Source organism: Hippopotamus amphibius, chromosome 9 (assembly GCF_030028045.1).
Source record: "Hippopotamus amphibius kiboko isolate mHipAmp2 chromosome 9, mHipAmp2.hap2, whole genome shotgun sequence".
NCBI classification, from domain to species: domain Eukaryota; kingdom Metazoa; phylum Chordata; class Mammalia; order Artiodactyla; family Hippopotamidae; genus Hippopotamus; species Hippopotamus amphibius.
In genome coordinates, this window is record NC_080194.1 from 134,717,090 (window position 1) to 134,739,290 (window position 22,201).

Consider the following 22,201-nt stretch of genomic DNA (forward strand, 5'->3'; position numbering starts at 1 on the left):
TGAAACTCAGATTTCCTGAAACTTATATTCCAGAACCTAGAGACTGCACGTCTTAGCCCCACAACACAGAGCCCTCCCAAAGTTCTAATCCACTGCTACTCCAACCCTCTGGGAAGCTTTTAAAGAGCATGGATTCCCATCCCAGAGATCCTGATCCAATAGGTCTCTATTGGCATTTCTGGGGCTGGGAAACTGTATTTTTAATTTTGCTGGTTTCCCCCATGGGACCCCTTTTCCCCTGAAAATGGATAGTTGTCAGCTGTCCTGATTGTCCTACTGGGTAGCTATTGGAATTACACTAGAGATTTGTGCAGAAGTCTTTTTATTAAGTTGCAAAGCCCTGTTCAGTTAGATGATTATTAGCCTAGTGGAATTATGACCCAGAAATCTTGTGAAAAAGAAGCAAGATAGATGGAGATAGGGATAGAAGGTCACTTGCAGGATACATGGGAAGGGACCCAAGGGAGGGCTGGCCTCTATTTTAGGAGAGTGCTGACAATGGAGCAGAAGAGGGAATTTGAGAGAGAAAAAAGGAAGAGGCTGGGAGATGCTGGGGAGAAGGGAGTGGGGACTAAGACCCCAAAGTCTGTCTATCTGAAAGCACGGTGAGCTGCTCCTGTGCTGATGGCTGGAGGGCTGGGGCGAAGGATTGGACCAGTGTGTTCTACAAAGCAGGTTACTGAGAATTGGGGGAGGGGTAGGAAGGAGATTCACATCCCGCTAGCTCTTTGACCTGGCCTTGTTCCAAGTCCCAATTTTTGTAGGATGGTGTTGGGAGAAAAGCAGCAGAACTCAGCATCATATGTTTCCTAAAGAAGTTAATCCATCATCACCTTCAAGACTCCTCAGTCTGTGGCTTTTCCACCAGTTTTGGTCTTAAGAAGTCAGGTGTTTAATGAATCTACCCACTGGCAGTCGCAGGGCTCCTAGGATCTCCGGGTGCCCATGCCACCTCCTGGGTTGTGGGCACAGGGCATTTCAGAAGCTGCCTGGAAAGGTTTTGCAACTTGTAGTTCCCTGGGGCTCTGGGAGGAAAGTAAAGGTATTTAGGGGCACGCCCACCCCAAACACTGATAGTGACCTTGAGAGCAGAGGGCAGGTTTTGTGACCTCATAGAAAATGTGTTCTTGAGCCCTAGGGCTGCCTGTCCAGATGGTCTGAGATACTCATTCTTTCTTAATTTCTGATTGTGAAATGAGGTGTTTCATGCGTGTAATGTGTATTGCCATCCTGTGTCCTGACCTGTGCTTTATGAAAGAAATGTAAAAAAGATATTTCACTGTCATTTCTGATTGTGTTTTCTGTGTTCCAGTGAGACTACCTTCACTCTTCTCCAGCTTTCTTCCCTTCTGGGTGTTAGTCAGTAACTGTTGAGTGATCCCCAGCATGTGCTGAAGCCTTGTGCCTGGTGGGGGTATAGCAGTGCAGTGAACAGAGCTGACAGAAATCTGTGTAAAAGAAAAACTATATTGGTTGTCAATACTTGAACAATCAATTCCTGATTTCTCTGGAAAACCAGATGATCTTTGAGCTGCAAAATTTGGCTTGGGCCAAGTAGCAGTCTGTCTCCCTTTAGATGAATGCCCGTTGATAGGACCTTCCTGGCCCCCATAGACAGGCGGATTTTCAGTCCCTGCTTTAAGTGTGCACATCTGAATTTCTTTACGGGCTGTGAACAAGGTCGAGTATCTGTTGGGCCCCTACAGTAAATAAGATGCTGGTGCAGGTGCCGAGGCGCATATGCTGCCCACGGGGAGCCTGCAGTCTGTGCATAATTTCACGGTGTTCCTCTTCTCCATGCACACGTTGTGAGTTTGCTGCTTTATACATCTTCTTAGCTGGTGTGACCCAGTTCTGTTATTTCTGTATCGTAGTCACAGATTATTAGCATTAAAAGTTTCTAGATGGATGTGACTCCAAGTATTGGGACTCTTTGGGGGTTAATGATAACAGATCCTTGGCCCTCACCTCAGACATTCTATTTTAGAAACAAAAGTGGTGCTCAGGAATTGCATTTTCTTAAGGTGCTTTTAAAAAAATTGAAGTATAGTTGCTTTACAGTGTTGTGTGTTTTTTTTTAAATTAGTTTATTTATTTTTGGATGCATTGGGTCTTTGTTACTGTGCATGGGCTTTCTCTAGTTGTGGTGAGTGGGGGCTACTCTTTTTTTTTTTGGCACACGGGCTTAGTTGCTCCGTGGCATGTGGGATCTTCCTGGAGCAGGGATCGAACCCATGTCCTCTGCATTGGCAGGCGGATTCTTAACCACTGCACCACCTAGGAAGCCCGAGTGGGGGCTACTCTGTTGCTGTGCATGAGCTTCTCATTGTGGTGACTTCTAGACCACGGGCTCTAGGCGTGCGGGCTTCAGTAGTAGTGGCACGTGGGCTCTGTAGTTGTGGCTTGCAGGCTTAGTTGCTCCACGGCATGTGGGATCTTCCTGGCCCAGGGCTCGAACCTGTATTCCCTGCATTGGCAGGTAGATTCTTTTTTTTTTTTTTATAAATTTATTTATTTATTTATTGGCTATGTTAGGTCTTTTTTGCTGTGCCCGGGCTTTCTTTTTAGTTGCCGTGAGTCGGGGCTCTTCGTTGTGGTGCGCGGGCTCCTCGTTGCCATGGCTTCTCTTGTTGCGGAGCACGGGCTCTAGGTGCATGGGCTTCAGTATTTGCAGCACATGGGCTCAATAGTTGTGGCTCATGGGCTCTAAAGCGCAGGCTCAGTAGTTGTGGCACATGGGCTTAGTTGCTCCGCGGCATGTGGAATCTTCCTGGAGCAGGGATCGAACCCGTGTTCCCTGCATTGGCAGGCGGATTCTCAACCACTGCGCCACCTAGGAAGCCCTGGCAGGTGGATTCTTAACCACTGCGCCACCAGGGAAGCCCCAGTGTTGTGTTTAGTTCGTGGGGTACAGCATAGTGATTCAGTTATACTTGTATATCTATTCTTCTTCATATTCTTTTCCATTAAGGTTTATTTATTACAGGATATTGAATAGAGTTCCCTGTGCTATAGTGTAGGACCTTGTTGTTTATCCATCCTATATGTAACAGTTTGCATCTGCTAACCCCAAACTCCTAATCCAGCCCTCCCCAGGAACTGCCTTTTTAACAAGCCCCTTGCTAACAGCAAAATTTGAAAATTTGTTTTAGACCCAGAAACAACATAGAGACAGACACTAAGACAGACTGAAAGCATTGGGGGTGGGGGGGGTGGGGGGCGTAGAGTCTAACCTGAAAACTATCGAATCGCATTATTTGGGGGCTGCTTTGTCTTGTTTCCCTCTGTCCGTAATGCCCAGTGTTAGCAGCTTCATGTGGTAGGTCCTCAGCAGATGCATTCAGGTGCATTGTACGAAGCTAATTCTCAGCGGCAGTATTATGACTTTGCTTTCCTTCCTTTCTAGATAAAGTTGTACACCAAGCATGGGACTTTGAAATACCAGACAGACTGTGCCCCTAACAATGGTTACTTTATGATCCCCTTGTATGATAAGGTAAGAGGAGAGAGTACTTTAGTCTTTTATGACGGGAAGTTGTCAGTGTGACCCACAGGGCTGCACTAACGCAGAGGGTGGCTTTCCCACGTGAGCAAACACGCATCTGTTGTGTGTTATGAGTGGAATATGGCAATTCTGGCCAGACTCTGAGGGAGACAGCTTATGAACTGGTTTCATTGAATGCAGTGATTCTCAGTGTCTCCAGGGACATTTGGCAACATCTGGAGACACTTTTGGTTGTTAAAACTGTGAGGGAGGGAGTGGTCCAATTACCTGGTCAGTGGAGACCAGGAATGGAGCTAAACATCCTGCCATGCTGTGCAGGACAGGCCAAATGTCAGCAGTGCCAAGGCTGAGGAACCCTGATTTACTAGAACCCTTTACTTGCAAGCAGCTTAAAATATTGTTGAAAAGAATTATGTAAGTAATATGTGAATTCATGAGCTTTGTGAAAAAAACCAAGGTGTTTAGAAGTATATGAAGTAAATTTTATCTTTTATCCCCCAAACCACCCCCTCCCTCTGCAGTGATAACCTCTGGTGAAAGTTTCGGTGTGTATCCTAGTAGACGGCTTTCTCTGTGTTTAGAGTTGTACAGATATCCACAAATATACATGCATGTGTATGTATGCAGATACACAAACACATGTGCACATAGATGGGTATCCGTGCATACCTGTTCTCCCACGCCTCATCCTCCCCACATTTCAGCTTTTTATTTGGAAATACAGATTCACAGGAAGTTGCAGAAGTAGTTAATATACTATGTAGTTTTGCTTTTGATTAAAAAAAAAACATACAGACTCAAAACTAGGCATTGTTCTGCAGTGTGATTTTTTTTTTTTCCCTGTGGTGATGTTTCGGCACACTTTGGACATTACATGTGGACTTTCCTTTTAATGACTGCACGCATGTCAGAAGCAGGCCAAACTAATTTATTCCCAATTTCTCTATAGACACAGAGGCTTTTTATCAGTTTTTAAAATTATTATTACCAAAAATACAGCAATAAATATTCTTGAACTTACTATCTTTATGCCCAATACAGAAGACTGATTTATAGAGGTAGACTAGTTGGGTCTTGAAATCTGTTGTTGTTGTTTTTTTTTTAACTATTAAAACATTCTCAAGGAACCCTTTACTCAGGGTGTGTGTAAAATCTAGGTTTAAGAAATGACTTGATTCCTGAAGATCCAGCTGACCCTGGCAGCCTTAGGTGTATGAGGGGTTAACAGGAAACTGGATTAATAGAATGTTTGGTATCAAAAGACCAGGAGTGGCTGAATGCAGTCTTTGTAACTCTTTGATGGGTTAAATGGGAGCTTCTGGGGTTGAGCTTGTGACACCTGAAGGGAGTCAAGAGCTCACTACCATTTATGAGTACAAAGTTTACGCTTGGAGTTCCATTTCAGGTGTGAAAATTCTAGATAACAGGATGTGCTAAATTAAATGAAACTAGTGAATGGTCATCAGTTCTTAGTCCTTTGCATTGATCTTTCTTTTCTCCTTATAGGGAGATTTCATTCTGAAGATCGAGCCTCCTCTAGGGTGGAGTTTTGGTAAGTAACAAATAACCACGTATACCCTGTAAAGGATTAGGTTATATGATGACTATTAATTTAAATTGACAGAGTGCATAGATTGTTAAAATATTAAGAATTCATTTCTGGTGTGGAAGAGGGTTTTTTGGGGTTTTTTTTTTTTCTTTTAACTGCCTCGTCCCTATTACTTTAGAGTAGATGGAATTTACCTTAGACCTACCTTATGGTTTTCTGTCATGTTTCTTAAAATAAGCGTCTTTTCTTGGCCCTCACAGAAAACTCCGTTTTTGCAGCTTCGTTCATTAAGGGCCAGTAGAACTGTATGAATACAGAGGTCAGGAGTGGGGACTTTGTTCCTGTCCCAGGATGGCTTCTTCCTTAGGCCCCTCCGTGTTTGAAAAAAACCTCTTTTAGTGAATTAATGGCAACATCAAACATTGTGAGATTCGACATAAAAACCCAGATCTACTTCTCGTAAGAGATCAGACGATCTGGCAGAAGGGCCTTCCCAGCTCTGTGATGACCTTGGATGAGTTACTTCCTCTGGGTGGGCATCCGTCCTCACTAGGGGTCAGGAGAGTAGTAGTACCTGCCCCACAGGCTACTGGAGGGTTAATAGACCCATGTATTTATGTGTTCAGAATGGCTGGAACGTAATAGGCAATTAATTAGGAAACACTTAAAAGCAGTCTTTCTGCACATGTACAAACAAAAGCTCCAAACTTTCTTGACGTGACTGCCTTTTAGCAAAGTCGGAGGAGCGGGAGTGGGGTCGATCAGAAGAAAGGTTCTGCTGGGACGTGGCTGACGTTTTCAGAGAGTGGTGCCTCAACGTTTCAGTAGAGGGTGTGTGAGTCCAGTTCTGTAGCTTGGGGAGAGGGTGGGGGGGACCCTGTTGTTCCTACCAGGCCTGCCTGTGAGTTAGAAGAGGAAGAATTGAGTCCCTGCTGTCATAGAGGCAGCGATAGCCGGTTTGCATCTGGGCGACAAGCTCTTTCTTAGTTCACAGCCGAGGGCCCCTGGCTGGTGGGGTCCAGAAAATGGAGGGAGTCAAAGCCAACCCACGGCCATAGCGGCCACAGACTGGTGGCCCGTGGGGGTGTTTTGTTTGGGTCCCCTCCCTTCTTGTCAATTCTTCTCTTTTTCTTTTCTTTAAAAGAAAATTTTAATTTATTTTTGGCTGTGTTTAATTTATTTTTGGTCTTCATTGCTACGTGCGGGGCTTTCTTTAGTTGCAGCGAGCAGGGGCTACTCTTCATTGTGGTTCGCGGGCTTCTCGTTGCAGTGGCTTCTCTTGTTGGGGAGCACGGGCTCTGGACATGTGGGCTTCAGTGGTTGTGGCACATGGACTCAGTGGTTGTGGCACATAGACTCAGTAGTTGTGGCACATGGACTTAGTTGCTCTGCGGCATGTGGGATCTTCCCAGACCAGGGATCAAACCAGTGTCCCCTGCATTGGTAGGCAGATTCTTAACCACTGCCTCACCAGGGAAGTACTCTTTTTCTTTTGATAAGCTTTTAAATTAAATTATAGCATACTTTCAGAAAATTGTACTCGTCACAGGGATATCAGGTCATGGATTTTCACAAAATGAACACATGCAACCTAGGTGACAAGACAGAACCTGACCAGCACCCAGAAGTGCCCTGTCCCAGGCACTTAACTAACTGTTCCACCCAACCTAAAATTATATTTTATTTTGTCTGTTTTGAACTTCACGTAAATGGAATCACACAAGGTACATTTTTGTGTCTGGGTGATTCATCCTTATTATGTGCTATTAGCTCATTTGATTGCTGTGTGAATATCAAGTGATTTACCCCATCTACCATTGGCGGACAGTTGGGTTGCATCCTGATTTTGGCCACTAAGAGTAGTGCTCCTGTCAACAGCCTTGTACATATCTCGTGTTGTGCCATGTCTGCATTTCTGTTGAGTATATACCAGGGGTGGAATTGCTGGGCGATAGACTTTTTTTTTTTTTTTTAAATTAATTTATTGGCTGTGTTGGGTCTTCATTGCTGCACTTGGGCTTTCTTTAGTCACGGTAAGTGGGGGCTACTCTTCGTTGTGGTGCGTGGGCTTCTCATTGCAGTGGCTTCTCTTGTTGCAGAGCACAGGCCTCTGGGAGCACAGGCTTCAGTAGTTGTGGCATATGGGCTCACTAGTTGTGGCTTGCGGGCTTAGTTGCTCCTCGGCATGCGGGATCTTCCTGGATCAAGGATCAAACCTGTGTTCCCTGCATTGGCAGGCGAATTTTTAACCACTGTGCTACCAGGGAAGTCCCTGGGCGATAGACATTTTACATGTTCAACCCTAGTTGAGGTTGCCGGACAGCCAAAGTAGATGTCGCAGAGCTCTGCTCTGCCAGCCACGTGTAAGAGTTCGGTCCTCCACATCCTCACTAGCGCCGGCTGTCAGTCTCTTTCCTCTAAACCATCCTGGTGTTTGAGTGGTGGCTTCTCGTGATTTTGATTTGCATTTCCTAATGGTCCACGAGATTGAACACTTTCGCACATGCTTCCTGGCCATTTGGATACCCTCTTCTGTGAGCTGACTGTTCAAGATTTTGTCCATTTTTCACTGGTGTCTTCCCCTATATATGTGTATACTTCTTCATTTTACCTGAAATTCTCTTAATTTGCCCATTTTTTTCTCTACTTCTCACGTGATAGTCTTCCTAACTTTTTAAAAACTCAACTTTAACCTCTATTATGATGAACTCTTTAGTTTTCTTTTAAAATTTGACTCCATTGCTAATATTGAAAACTCAGGACACGGCACATAAACTCCAGATTTCCAGTTTTTCTCGAGAAGGTGGAAGCTCAGGCAGCACTGGGTCACGTGGCAGTAGTTGGTGGAAGCTGTCCCCCCTTTTCCATTTGCCGCAGCCCCCACTTGGCCTGTCTGCTAACTTCTAATCCACTGGTTACTATGGACGTTTGAGTTTATGGTCCTGCTAGAATGTGACTGAAGTCGTGTACTTGGTAAGGAGATAGATCTGGAGCCAGACACTTGGGGTCCAACTGGGGCTCTGTCCCTCACAAGCTCTGTGATTTTAGGAGCTCTTTGAACCTTTCTGTGCCCCAGTTTACCCCTCAGTCAACTGCGCATGTCACTACCCACCTCTGAGATATTGTCAGGATGAGGTGCCCTTAGCTCAGTGCCGTGGCTGTGGTGGGCGTTCAGTAAAGAACACTCTTTGGCGCTCACTGGATTTTCCATGGGACTCTTGAGATAGAACTCAGCTGCAAGACTTTTATAAAAGTGTGTTATACTCTAAACCCTGGTTCCCTCTGGGGTGGGGGAGTGAGTGTCAGGACGCAAGGGTGGGAAGGATGCTTTTCCCCACGTGCCTCCTTGTGCCTCTGCGAGCCATGCGAGTGGCTCGAAAGTGAAACATTGAAAGTTAAGCAGCACAGTGTGTTTTATGCAGAGTGTGTCATGTTGTCCCAGAACTCAGCTTGCTCTCGTGTCCTGTACCCCGCCCTCCCCCTCCTGTCGTTGTGCAGAGCCGACCACCGTGGAGCTCTACGTGGATGGCGTCAGTGACATCTGCACCAAGGGTGGGGACATCAACTTCGTGTTCACAGGCTTCTCCGTGAATGGAAAGGTTTGGCATTTGTCACGTGTGCTCTGTGGTACATACCGGGTCTTCTCTTACCTTGAAAAAAGCAAGACTTTTAAAACTGGGGGCTTTGAGCCCACAAGGGACCTGCAGATAGGCTTCAGGAGGGCCTGGGAGCTCAATGAACTTGCATGTGAAACATAGCGGGTGTTTTTAGGGGTCAGTTCTAGATTGTTGGTCTCTCCCCTGTCTGAGTATAGGTGCCAGGATGACCTTTTAGAGGGACACGTTCTCAGGGGAGAGCGTCCCCTCCCTGCATCCAGCGCCACGGTTGAGGTGCGCCTGTATTGCCTGCCTTTTCTGCATGGTGGTTTATTCTCCTTTCCCTGTACCCTGGGAGCGAGGGCCTTTGGTCAGGGCTTACGTATGGGTTTCTTGTTAGAGATGGGGACGCTGGGTATTTATGCTTTCTCAATGTTTTGTAAAATAATCGTGCATTTTTAATTGATGGTGTCTTACAGTCAGGTCAGTGAGACAAAGTGTCATTTTACTGTTGCTGTTCCCTCTCCCTGTCCCCAAGCCTCCCTGGGAAGATCTCCACCATCTCTTCCAAGGAATCTTGACCCAGAGAAGGTCGTGGGCCCCACGTGGGGAGCAGGAGCAGGGTGGACAGTGTGGTTGGGAGGAGAACGTGGCTGCCGGGCGGTCCTGACCTCCTCCTCCTTCTCCACGGCAGGTTCTCAGCAAAGGGCAGCCCCTGGGGCCCGCAGGGGTTCAGGTGTCTCTGAGAAACACGGGCACTGAAGCAAAGATCCAGTCCACCGTCACACAGCCTGGCGGAAAGTGAGTCATGCATGTGCTGCCCTGCCCCGCAGCTAAAGCCGGGCCTGTTGCGGGGCGGAGGGGGGGAGTGTTGGATTTAGGGAGACCTGGGTTTCAATCCTGATTCGGCCTCTTAGCTTCAGACAGGTTCCTGCCTCTCAGGGCCTCAAGTTCCTCATCTGTAAAATGAACGTCATTCAGCCCCTTACATCTTGCGTTGACGGGATGATTAAATATGAGATAAATAAAGCACCTGCTGCAGGGCCTGGCGCAGAGCAGGCCTTCATTTAATGGTGGGACTGGCCCTGGAGCCCGACAGCCTGGGCTGAATCCTGGTTCCCCCAGTTCCTCGCCGTCTGTCCCGGGGCAAGTTCCTTACCGCCTCTGTGCCTTGGTTTCCTCATTTATAAATGAGGATAATCATGGAACCTACCTCCTAAGGTTATTGAGAAGATTAAATTATGACATTATTGTTTCAAACAGTCTGGCGTAGAATCTGTGCTTAATAACTTAGCTCAATACAGATTAGCTCAATTAGGATTTTTAAAAATCATTTTATCACTATTACATCACAATCATTTTGTAGTTGGAACTGATGACTATTTAATTAACCTTGTTGATTCAAATTTAAAGCATTTATGTAATGGATTTATATCACTGAGTTGTAAATGTTAATAGATGTGCCAAGATTAATATCAGAATCGTTCCAACTGATGATTTTGAAAGCAAACAAATCACTGCTGACTACTTCAATACACAAATCTGACGGAACAGCAAAATAGAAGTTTATGATGTATCTGTCAGTACATCATCCAGTTTTTAAATGATAATTGTTGAAATGATATTTCAGTTTTGAAAAATACTTAGTGATGCCTCTCCAACCCCCTCCCCTGATCTGTAGAAGGAATATGGGACTTTCATTTTCTCTAGTTTCAGTAATTCGCTGCTGACCTTGCTGGGAAAAGTGACTTGAACTTTCTGAATGTCTTTCCTGTTCACTAACTAAACTGACAGTGATGTGCAGAACTGAGACGCTATGAACATGAAATAGAGGCTGAATCTTACCCAGACCGAAATCCAGTGGCCGTGTCAGCGCTATTACAGTAGAGTGATTTCCAAGCTCTGTCCGGTTACTACAGGCAACATTTGATGTAATAACATACCACCACGGAAGAAGAGATTGAATGAAATTTTTGGAGTCATGTCACTGGAATTAGCCCTTTCATGGTCTGGTGCTTTGCAAATCTAAGGGGCGAAACGTGTCAGAATCCTGGTGGTAGCGTTTCCAACCTCAGCTCATCGCACTCTGATCATGGCTTGTTCACAGCTGCTAGAATAATCTTCATCAGCTTCTGGTTTCATCACAGTTGCTTTGTGCAAGAGCCCAGAATGGCTTCTATTTGTTTCTGATAACAGGTCTTAATAAACTCGGGGGTAGGAGTGGAGCTCGTATCAGCTGCCCTGCACTGACGCTTAGCGTTGTCTAGCGTTAGCACCCGTCTCAGCCCGTTGGGTCTGCCCTCTGTTCTCTACCCATCTGTCCTCCCTTCCCACTTCGGACGCTTCCCCTCTCCTCACCTGTTCATGCCTGGCACTCTGTTAACACACAATAGAATGTTCTGTGACTGATCCCTGCTGAACCACAGGGACTGATTTTTAGGCCAGAAATCCTGGGGTTAAGGGAAACATCAGCCTTCGTTCCCGTCAGCACACAGACCCCTCTCCTTGCACACAGCCAGTGCCCAGCAAGTGCTGTCTGATGAGGATTTGTACAGCGAAGGATTGAGTTTCTTTTATGCTCATTTAACTGGCTGAGGGTATGTGTGATAACTCAAACAGTATATCTTCTTGTGCTTCTAATAGTAGTCCTAAAATTAGAAATACTCAGGTTGTTTGGAGAAAGTGAAGTGGTATTTTGTATTTCTTAGGTTTGCATTTTTTAAAGTTCTTCCTGGAGATTACGAAATCCTTGCAACTCATCCGACCTGGCCACTGAAAGAGGTGAGCATATATTTCAGTTATGCCGATGGCCGTGCCAACAGTGTGCTGGTTTGGGGACAAATGTAGAGGTTTTCAGTTCCGGATATGAAATGACTTATGGTTTTTCTAGAAGTCAATGGAAAAAAACAGTGGTGCTGCTGATTAGTTTGGTGGTATTTGTATGGGAAGTCTTCCTCACTGTAGCAGATGCTGCTTCTGTTGGTTTCAGTTTAGGTAACATTGTCTTCCTGCTGTGAAATCGGTCTGTTATTAACTATAGCTATTTTAAGCTAAATCAACACCAGAAGGACCTGATGAGATTGTTTTGTTGTTCTTTTTTCAGTCTGTAACAACAATCTATAAATATACTTAGCATTTTAGAAACTCTTGTACATGTGCGCAAGGAGAATGTATACGAATGTTTATTGCAGCTTTGTTTGTAAAAGCAGAATATTGTAAACAACCTAAACGTCCATTAAGAAGAGAATGGATTGTGGTTTCATCACACAATAGAATTCTTTAAGTCAGCGATAATGAGTGAACCAGAGCCACGCATATCAATATGACTGTGCTTAAAAGCGTAGAGTCGAAGAGAAAAGCCAAGTTGCTGAGGGATAAGGAAATATGATACCATTTATATAGTGATTAAAAACACTTATGATAATACCGCTTACGGATACATTCATATGTAGAAAAATTATAAAGAGGTGAATGGAAATGGCAAACACTGTATTCATTATGTTACTGACCTCTGTAGAGGGAGGGAGGAAGCAGATGTGGACATCTGCAGTTGTGTTTCTTCTCTTTCACTCTTTAGCTGGTTGGAGCCGATATAGGTGTTCTTTGGTATAGATCCCTGTATCTATTTTTTGTTTGACTGAAATAGTGTATAATAAAAGATCAACAAAAGGAAGAAAAATACTAAGTGAGGTTCTGCAATAATTGTGAAGAAAAATTGAAATAAGGCTTAAAGGACATTTTGACAGGTTATTTTTATATTTTGAGGCTGCGTCTCATTTTTTGCTAAAGAAACATCATTATTTCAGTTTTTACCTTATAAGTTTTACACATTTATAATTGATGATATAGTTTCACACCTAGATATGTATGCATTCTGTTTATTACTTGGTTTTCAGGATTTTTGTCTTCTGGGCAACATTGAAAAATGTTTCCTTTAAAATTCAATAGCTTATATATTGTAAATAGAATATATTTTTAAGGTTTGCATTCTTTGTTAATTGTATACATAAAGGCATTTGAGTTTATTTATGTAAAATTGTGTTTTAAAGTAAAGTAGACTATTAAAAGTCAGGATAATGGTTGCCCTCTGGGGGAGTAGTGACTGGAAATGAGCATGAGGGGGGCTTCTGGCGTGCTGGTTCTGTTCCGTGTCTGGGGTGCCGGTTCTGTTCCGTGTCTGGGTGTTGGGTGCATGGTGTGTTTGGGAAAATCCCTGTGCTGGACACGGAGACTGTGTGCACTGTTCCCTGTGCGAATTATACTTTAACAAAGAGTTTAAAAATACATGCTTATATACCATTAAACATGGAAAAAAATGAAGCATGTTCATTAAAAAAATGGGAACATATAGAAGAGTATAAAGGTGTGGAAATGGAAAATCTGGAAGGTGGAAGAGTGTAAAGGAAGTAAAATGTCACCATTTAGACGAAATCACCATCATCTCCATTTTTCACATTTGCCTTCCTTTCATTTTGTGCATTAAAAAATAGTTGTGATCGTACTACGCATGCAATTTTACATGTCGCTTTCCCCCAGTTAATATTTTAGTGTAAGTATGTCCTTGTGTTGTTAAAAACTTTGTGCGTGTTTATTCTTCGGGAAGTTAACGTCCTCTCTTGTAGGCGAGCACCACTGTGCGAGTGACCAACTCCAACGCCAATGCTGCGGGTCCGCTCGTAGTGGCTGGCTACAACGTGTCTGGCTCTGTCCGCAGCGACGGGGAACCCATGAAAGGGGTGAAGTTTCTTCTCTTCTCTTCTTTAGTGACCAAAGAGGTAAGCAAAGAAGAATGAAGAACAAGAGAGGTGTTGGACAGGGCTGGGGGAGATGGGGGAATCACAGACTAAGAATACACGGGTTAAAATGCAGGTCAGTCCCAGAGCTAGAAAACAAATTTAGAGTAACCAAAGGGGAAAGTGGGGGGCAGGGAGGGAAATTAGGAGCTTGGGATTAACGTATACACACTACTATATATAAAGTACATAAACAACAAGGTCCTATTGTATAGCACAGGGAACTATATTCAGTATTTTATAATAAGCTATAATGGAAAAGAATCTGAAAAAGAATGTGTATGTGTGTAACTGAATCACTTTGCTACACACCAGAAACTAACTCAACATTGTAAACCAACTATATTTCAATTTTAAAAAAATTAAATAAAAAATAAAATGCAGGTCAAGGTTGATTTATAGTCTCAGCATTTAAGAGCCTTGTGTTTCTCTGTTGACTCACAAGAAATCGATTGTCTGCACTGGGAGGCAGTGGAATTCAGTGGAAAGTGCGCAGGCTTTGAAATCAAACAGACTCAAGTTCAGATAAATCCCAGCTCTTTCTCTGACCAGCTGTGTAATCTTGGGCCACGCTGGTTTCTTACCTGGAGTATGGTGACTGATTGTAGGGGAGGACAGTCAGGTGGCTTTTTACAAGAAGACTGTGTCATTTTTAAGTTTTCAAACTTGAATGTAGTGATTTTTACATTGTATGTCCTCTACTGTGTCGTAGGTTTCAGAAATATATATTTTGTGACATAAAACTTAAACAAGTTTTTTAAGAGCGTGGCTGTTTGGTAATGATCTGAACATGTAAGTGGAAGAGGAAGTCATTTTGACTTTTTTCTCCCGGTGTAGGATGTCCTGGGCTGCAACATCTCCCCAGTGCCCGGGTTCCAGCCCCAAGACGAGAGCCTGGTGTATCTGTGCCACGCCGTCTCCAAGGAAGACGGCTCCTTCTCCTTCTATTCCTTGCCTAGTGGAGGCTACACTGTGGTGAGTGAAGTGGACTTCCGTCCTGTTTATGTTTGGGACTCTTAGGATACAGGAATGGTCAGTGCCATTTGGATATCAAAGGACCGAATGGTTGGCCTGCAGTTCCATGAACATTTTATTTAGCAGTCACTTCAGATGTGACTCTGTCCCCTTGTAACAGCTGCAAAAAATACAAGTCTTTCTCTTTTAAATCTGAAACAGTTATGATTAAGTGTCTCTTTGCCTGCTTTGAACCCTTGGTTATTTGCCAGCTGCTGGCTTGAGTATTATTATTGATGGTTGAATCATGTTATTGGCTCTTGGTAATGAACAGACTTTTCCTTCCAGATTCCATTCTATAGAGGGGAGAGGATTACCTTTGATGTTGCTCCTTCCAGACTTGACTTTACAGTGGAGCATGACAGCCTGAAAATTGAGGTAAGACCTGCCTGCCTTCTGGAGGGACAGGTGTTGGAGTTCCCATCCCTGGGCACAGGTGTTGCAAACGTGTTAAAAAAAAAATCATTGTTTATCTAGGAGTACTCTTGGAAAAAAACAGAATGTTGTACTTTTTTCCACTTCATTCTGGGATCCAGTAGATCCATCACGTCTCTCACATAATGTCTTTATCTTAGAGAACTGGAGGCCTATTTATATCTACTTCATTCAATGAAATATATTTACTGAGTGTCAATGACATATATTTCAGGTAATAGTCTAGAAGTGGGCATATAGCAGTGACCCAAAGAGGCAAAAATTCTTGTTTTTGTGGCATTCATGTTCTAATGGCAGAAAGAGACAATATGAGTAAATAAATAAGTAAATAAATAAATGAGTAAATGGTAAATAAGAAAGTACATGAGAAGGTGTTGTGTTCTTTAGAAACATAAAGCAGGAAAGATTATACAGTTTCAAGGTTAAAGATGGGGTTAAGGTCTCATAGGTTGTTCTTGGGAAGACCTCATGGTGAAGGTGACTTTTGAGTAACAACCTGAAGGGGAAGAGGCAGTGAACTGTACTTACATGTGTGGGAAGAGTGTTAAGACAAGGGGAAGGCAGGTGCAAAGGTCCTGAGGCAGGAGAGTGGCCGGAAGGTTTGGGGAACCCTGGAGAACCCAGGGTGGCTGTAAGGGAGGAAGAGGAAAGAGGGTCAGAGAGGTGGTGGGGCAGATTGTGCAGGTCCTGGTGGGCCATCCTGGGTGATAGCTGGCACCACTGAAGGGTTCTGAGCAGAGCAGAGGTGTGCTTTCTCTGCTTGCCACGTTGAGAAGAGTCTGCAGGGGGCAAGGTGGAAGCGAGGGACCAGTCAGGAGGCTGTGGCAGGAGACCAGGTGAGAGCTGACAAAGCTTGAACCTCTGTGGGGTGACCAGTGGGGTGATGGGTGGGGTGGCAGGTGGCCTGACAAACTCCCTAGACCCTAAAATAGATGGGAAGTGTGTTTTTCATCACAGTTCTGTCTTTACAGAAGTAGAAAATGGTTACTGTAGAAAATTTGCTAGAAAGAGCAAATCCCTGAAGAAAACAGCCGTCTTTCATGAGTGGACCACCCAGTGTTACAGTTATTGGAAAAATTAGATTTTAATCGTTTTCTTTCTGTTACGTTAGAAGGTACTGTGTTCAAGTAGCTTAAACTGGTGGGAACTAGCTCTTAGGTCACATTCTCAGTGGGGTTCTGACTCTGTCTTTTAAGATTCAGTAAAGCATTTGACTGTCGCACTGTACACTAGAGGGGGGATGGAAGGGTAAAGGTCAAGTGCTTGGTGCTTCAAGGGGCTTGCAGGGAAGGATGGGGGCAGGTGAGTGGGGAAAGACATTCCCAACCAAATACAGGCTTTTAAATAGACATGGATGGAGTTTCAGGGAGTGGTTGTAAGCTGTATGAGGTTGGGACCATTGAGTCTTATTCTTTACTGTGTTCCTAACATGTGATTTAGTGCCAAGTACATGGTAGGTGCCTAATAAAAGTGATTCTTGAGTGAATATATGGTTTAATAAGTGGGAAAACCACATCTTTTTAGAAGGTTCAAGAAGAGCTACCTGACTAAAGAGGAAGCCATTGTATTTTCTGAATGCTCTCTCCAGGGCTGGTGCATGTATGCGTGCATCCATCCATTCATTCAGGAGTCATTATTGAGTGCCTGCTGTGTACCAGGTGCCTAAGACAGAAAAGGTCCCTGTCTTCACGGAGCTCACATTCTAGTGGGAGGTAGACAGACTAGAAGGGTCAAACAAGGACATGCTGGATATTGGGAGGGTTTTTGCTGAAGCCACTAAAGTAGCTTAGCATGATGGACGGTGACTGGCTGGGGTGAGAGGCAGGGGCTCCCGAGAGGGTAGTCAGGGAAAGCGTCTCGGAGGTGGTGACAGTTTAAGCTGAACTCGAAGGACGAGAAGGGGCGGGCTCTCCGCCCCCCCACCCCCACCCCCATCTTCTCCAGGTGTGGGAGGAGGTCCAGGCCAAGGGAGCAGCTGGCGTGAAAGCCCCTTGTGGGGAAAGCATGCAGGAGCCCGAGAGCAGGGTGTCTGGAGCCTAGCGACTTCAGAGAGCCGAGCGCCGGCCCTCACAAGCAGGGAGGCGCAGACACATAAACCCAGCGGAGAACAGAGAACGAGAACACAGAGGGAGGGGACGTGCAGGGTGTGGGGGTCGGGGAGGGATGAGTGTAGGCGGACTTAGTAAGGACTTGAATTCCGGTTGTGGCGGGAAGACCAGGGAAGGGCCCGCGAGACCTTGCAGAGGTGGACGCCACTGGGCTGTGATGCTGGTGTGTGGGCAGTGGGGTGCAGGGTGATGCTGGGGTCTGTGCTTGTTGATGGCCTGGCCCACAGGAGTGGGGCACCTGGAGGGGAGGATGCAGAAGGGGGCGAGGGTGAGATCCGACTCGGTGATCTGTGGGGAAGCCAGTCTCTAGATCTCTTTTGTTCAGCTATTTGACAAACACGCATGTGTTGGGAACACGAGAAAGCTGACAGATATGGGAGGGGGCTGCGGGTGGGTGAATGGGGAGAAGCCAGCGTGGGCAGGGCTGCTGAGCAGCGGGTGAGGGGCGTAAGGGGGCTTCTTCAGCTCACGCACATGACAGCCTTCTCCCTGTTCTTCGTCTTCTAGCCTGTGTTCCACGTCATGGGATTCTCTGTCACTGGGAGGGTCTTGAACGGACCCGAAGGAGAGGGTGTCCCAGACGCGGTGGTCACCCTGAACAACCAGATCAAAGGTGGGCACGCACGTGGGCCCCCGGCTGTTTCCCTGGGCTGGGTTTTGTTCACAGAGAGAGACGGAAGGGAGACAAAACCTTAAGGACTGTGGCGACACACCAGCGTTTGGTGTTGCGTGCCCCTGCGTCGGTGAGGGCTGCGCAGGTGTTTCTGGCTCATCCTCTGTCGGCCCGCTTTTGTCCTACAGTCAAAACAAAAGCCGATGGCTCGTTCCGCCTGGAGAACATAACCACTGGGACGTACACTATCCACGCCCAGAAAGAGCACCTCTACTTTGAAACTGTCACCATCAAAATTGCACCCAACACGCCGCAGCTGGCTGACATCATCGCCACAGGGTAAGGCAGCCGTGCAGGGCTGGCAGGGCCGGTGCTCACGCTGGCAGCCCGCGTTCTGTCCGGAGTCCACATCCAGTCTCAGACACCCACCGAGAAACTCAGGCTGGCTTCTTTAGAAAGGTCAGGGCTAAGTGTTATAAACTGAAGCTGCTTAACTGCTGGCTGCTTCACGAAAATCATCTTGCTTCAAAGTTAAAACAGGTTTAACTTAGAAGATCTGACTTCACATCTGTGGGGCCTGCCTTGGCTTCATCGGAAGACAGTGTAGTTAGTTGGCTGAGAATGTCTGCTGCAAGGTGCCTCAGGTTGTTGTCACAGCTCTTCCTGCTTTGTTGACTTACCGTGACTTGTGAGGGGACATTCCGTGGTTGAATTCCTATAGTTTTATCAAGTAGGGACACCATCCAATGCAGAGAGCCCCGGCCTTGGAGTCAGAGCTTGGGTCTTTCTCTTACCTGTGTATCACCTGTTGAGCGGAGCGGCTGCCGTCTCTCCTTGGCAGTAGGTGCTCACTAAATAGTAACTTAACAGACAGGGCAGGGTCTGTGTGGAGAGAGGCATCTCAGGGCAGCGCTTGGCATTGTTGGAGCGTGAAGTGCTGGGCGGACGAAGGGGGCATATGATGTCACAGGGCCTCTTCACTCCCCATTGGAAGACGGGGGCTTCTTCCTCCAGGGAGAAAAGTCAAGGGGCCGGTGAACAGCGTGAGCCTGGAGGTAACGTGGTTAGATTTTTGTCTTCAGTGAGACACCCTCGTGCCACAGCGGGGAAAGGGGACAAAAGAGGGTGCAGGAGGCCTGAAAGCAGAGTTGATGGGGGCCTGTCTAATGGGGAGGTCAAGGACAGACGGGGAAAGCGTCCTGGGTTCCCAGCCTGAGAGGCAGGATGGCCGTGGACGAGGGAGGAGCCAGTGTTGGTCATGGGGGTCCCAGGCCCACTAGGTGGTGCTCTCCACCAGGCGCTCGGCATGACAGCCGGAAGGTCGAATGTGTAGGAGCAGGCAGATCAGTGGACGGGAAATAGAATTGCCCGCCTTGGCAGGGCGGCCCCCGGAGAACGTGGGGCAGGGGTTTAGGTGTGACCTCCCGATGGTCAGGGAGGTCCAGGAGCCGAGCCCTGAAGATGTACTTCATTGGTTTGGTGACCGAGGAGGTGACCGTTTTCTGTAGGCAGGTGGGGGGTCCTGGTCAGAGCTTCCGTGTGGAAAGGGAGGTGAGGAAGCAGGTCACCCCTGGAGCCTGGAGCCGAGTCTGTCGTGGTGCAGCCTCAGGAAGTGCCCCATGGGCTGCAGGTCTCCCTCCTTCCTTCACGCACAGTGTGAGCAGGGACCCCGGGTGAGGCGCGGTGATAGATGCCGGCTGTGTACAGTGAGCCAGACGAGCATCACTAGGGCGGGGCCGTCTTTCTGGGAGGCGGGCTGAGGACGGGCATCAGTGGTTGTCAGCTGTGGTGGGTGCGCAGGAAGCGCTCGGGGACCCTGAGGGGCTTCGTTTAGGTGGGAAGCTATGGAAGCTGAGACCAGAAAGGTAGCCGAGTGGAGGACTTCGCAGGCGGAGGGGACAGCGTGTTCCAAGGCCTGGAGGGGGCAGGGGAGCTCCTCTGGGGGGGACAGCCAGCGTGGCTGGGGCTGACGATGAGACTGGAGAGCCACGTGGCCTTGCAGCCAACTTGGGGGGGTGGGCTGCTCCCCACATGCAGTGGGAAACCATCGATGAGTTTTTAGCAAGGGAGCCATGTGGATCAGGGCATTTTGGAAAGATTTTGTTTTTCTTTTTCCTCCCAACTGCTGTGTGGAGCATGGATTGGAGGGAAGCCAGAGTGTAAGTGGAGGGAGCAGATGGGAGGTGTGATAGTTGTGTGGAGGAGACGGTGACCGGGTGGGGGGCGGGGACCAGGGTGCTGGCTGGGTGGCTGGGGAGGGAGGAGTAGGTGGGTTTGGTGAGTGGTAAGCAGGCCTTGTGCATCAGAGCCCAGGCTTCCTGTTTGAGCATCTGGGTAGATGGAGGAGGTGCCGTTCACAGAGATGGGGAAACAATTTAATTTTATATTTATTTTCTGCTTTGAGGTAGAATATTTGGGTCAAAGAAAGAGAAATGACATTTGTTGAGTGTCATTGGAAAAGTTCATCATTTTCCTTTTGGCCCATGTAGCACGTTTGCCTTTTAATTCATTGATATTTCTTACTTTTTCTGTTTTTCGCTTTTTAAAAAATTAGTTGTTAGTTTATTTGAAAGTCAAACTCTGCTTCTGTCCAAATGAGAATGTAGTTGTCTCATGATGCACCAAAATTACTGCTTTCTCTTCATTAACGTATCACATCCTGATGAAATAATTTATTGACACAAATCAATTTTTAAGGGCTTCGATATAACAAAACACTGTCCTACTGGCTTTTTAGTTCTTTTTCTAAACTAAACCAATATATATTTGAGGTGTAGGGTAATTGAACATGTCTCTCTAATTGAGAATATGAGCTGAAACTGATCGTGTGGTTAAACTATTTAAAACTTAGGCAAAGAGGTTCAACTTGGAGTGAGTAAGGGGACTTTCCCCCTTGACATGGACACAGATGAAGCGTACAGAAGGCGCTTGAGAGTAATTCCATCAGTAGTCCCTTCCTGTGCATTTTCTCTGCAAGGACACAGCAGGGAACCCAAAGGCAAACTTTGAATCTGGAGCAGGGGCTTCATACTTTTTCTTTTTCTTTTTTTTAATTTTTAAAATTAAGTAATTAAATAATTTTTGGCTACACATGGGCTTTCTCTCGTTCCGGAGAGCGGGGGCTACTCTTCGTTGGGGTGCTCAGGCTTCTCAGGGTGGTAGCTTCTCTTGTTGCGGAGCACAGGCTCTAGGTGTGTGGGCTCCAGTAGTTGTGGCTTGAGGGCTCAGTAGTTGTGGTGCATGGGCTTAGTTGCTCTGCGGCATGTGGAATCTTCCCGGCCCTGGGATGGAACCCGTGTCCCCTGCATTGGCAGGTGGATTCTTAACCACTGCGCCACCAGGGAAGTCCCACACTTTTCCTGTCAAGGACCAGAGAATAAATATTGTAGACTTCATGGGCTGATATGGTTTCTGTGACGAAACCCACTACAGACAGTTCATAAATGGACAGCGTGGCTGTGTTCCAGGAAAACTTTAGGTGTGCACCCTGACATTGGAATGTCATGTCATTTTTATATGTCATGAAATAATCTTCTTTTGATATTTTTTTTCCCTTTCAAAGCGTGAAAACCATCTTAGCTCATGGTCCCTCCCCAAACAACTGGCCGGGTTGGGCTGCTCACATCCCTCTGGAGGGCCGGCTGTGCTTCCCTTCTCCCGGGCTTCACACGCAGCGTCCCACCTCCTTGCTGCTCCTTCAGCTGCTCTTCCCTTGCAGCAGAGTGGGTGTGCCCGCGCCTTATGGCCCCATGATTAGCCAGCACTCTGTGTTCTCCTTCTGTCAAAAGTAGCAACTGATTTTTATCTACAGTCATTCTCTTTTAGATTAGAAAATATAACCTTTAGGCAGTTGAAGAAGTGATGGTGGCCTCCAGGCTGTGGGACAGTATTACACTTTCACACACTCACTGACTAAAGATGAAGATGGGTACGCCACGGATGCTGGGCCCTGTTGGTGTTTATTAGTGAGTGGATGCACCTTTCATGTGCTCTGAAGGTGCGCCGTGTAGCACTCACTTTACACACTGCTCACTTGCAGCCTCCCGTCTGAGGCATTACCTTAATAGGGCTTTGCAATTAAAAGTTGCTTCTGTGGCTCCTAGCTCCTCAGGAGTTGAAAATTTTTTTTAACTTAATTACCTTTCCTATTCAGATCTCTCAGATTGCTTTTATCTGTGCATTATATATAATCAGGTGAGGAAGGCGTCTTTGATTGACCGTGCTTGTCGTGTCACTTGGGTAAGACCATGCTTTCTCAGGCAGCTTACAGCTTTTGCTCTTGAGGACTAGTTCACACTCTCAGTTCGAGGCTGTTCTGCCGTCAGCAACCCCATTACCTGAAGCATTCTTCTCACCCACAGAGGGTTTGAAAATCGCTTCCGCACTGGGGGATGGCCGGACGTCACCCAGAACACACAAACAGCCCCACCCTGGGCCCTCGCTCCGCCTTTTCCTTATGCAGAAAGAGGTCCAATCCTCTTTCTGAAGGTTGCTTTTAAAACTGGAGTCATCTGGGCTGCATTCCTGTCTCTTCATTAAGAGTGAGAGTCTTAGGGACCAGGGCTGGAAGAGGGATGCATCGTTTGGG

The 22,201-nt window shown here is 46.5% G+C and overlaps 1 protein-coding gene across 1 annotated transcript in view; it reads left to right on the forward strand.

Annotated features, from left to right (window-relative positions):
• The window catches only part of LOC130860479 (BOS complex subunit NOMO1), a 57,081-nt gene that overhangs the window by 796 nt on the left and 34,084 nt on the right, over window positions 1-22,201 (forward strand). The window contains exons 2-11 of the mRNA XM_057748759.1: window positions 3,407-3,496; window positions 5,012-5,057; window positions 8,553-8,653; window positions 9,345-9,451; window positions 11,359-11,431; window positions 13,273-13,425; window positions 14,281-14,418; window positions 14,746-14,835; window positions 17,508-17,613; window positions 17,802-17,952. Coding sequence (XP_057604742.1) covers window positions 3,407-3,496; window positions 5,012-5,057; window positions 8,553-8,653; window positions 9,345-9,451; window positions 11,359-11,431; window positions 13,273-13,425; window positions 14,281-14,418; window positions 14,746-14,835; window positions 17,508-17,613; window positions 17,802-17,952 — 1,055 coding nt within the window. The remainder of the gene's footprint in view (window positions 1-3,406; window positions 3,497-5,011; window positions 5,058-8,552; window positions 8,654-9,344; window positions 9,452-11,358; window positions 11,432-13,272; window positions 13,426-14,280; window positions 14,419-14,745; window positions 14,836-17,507; window positions 17,614-17,801; window positions 17,953-22,201) is intronic.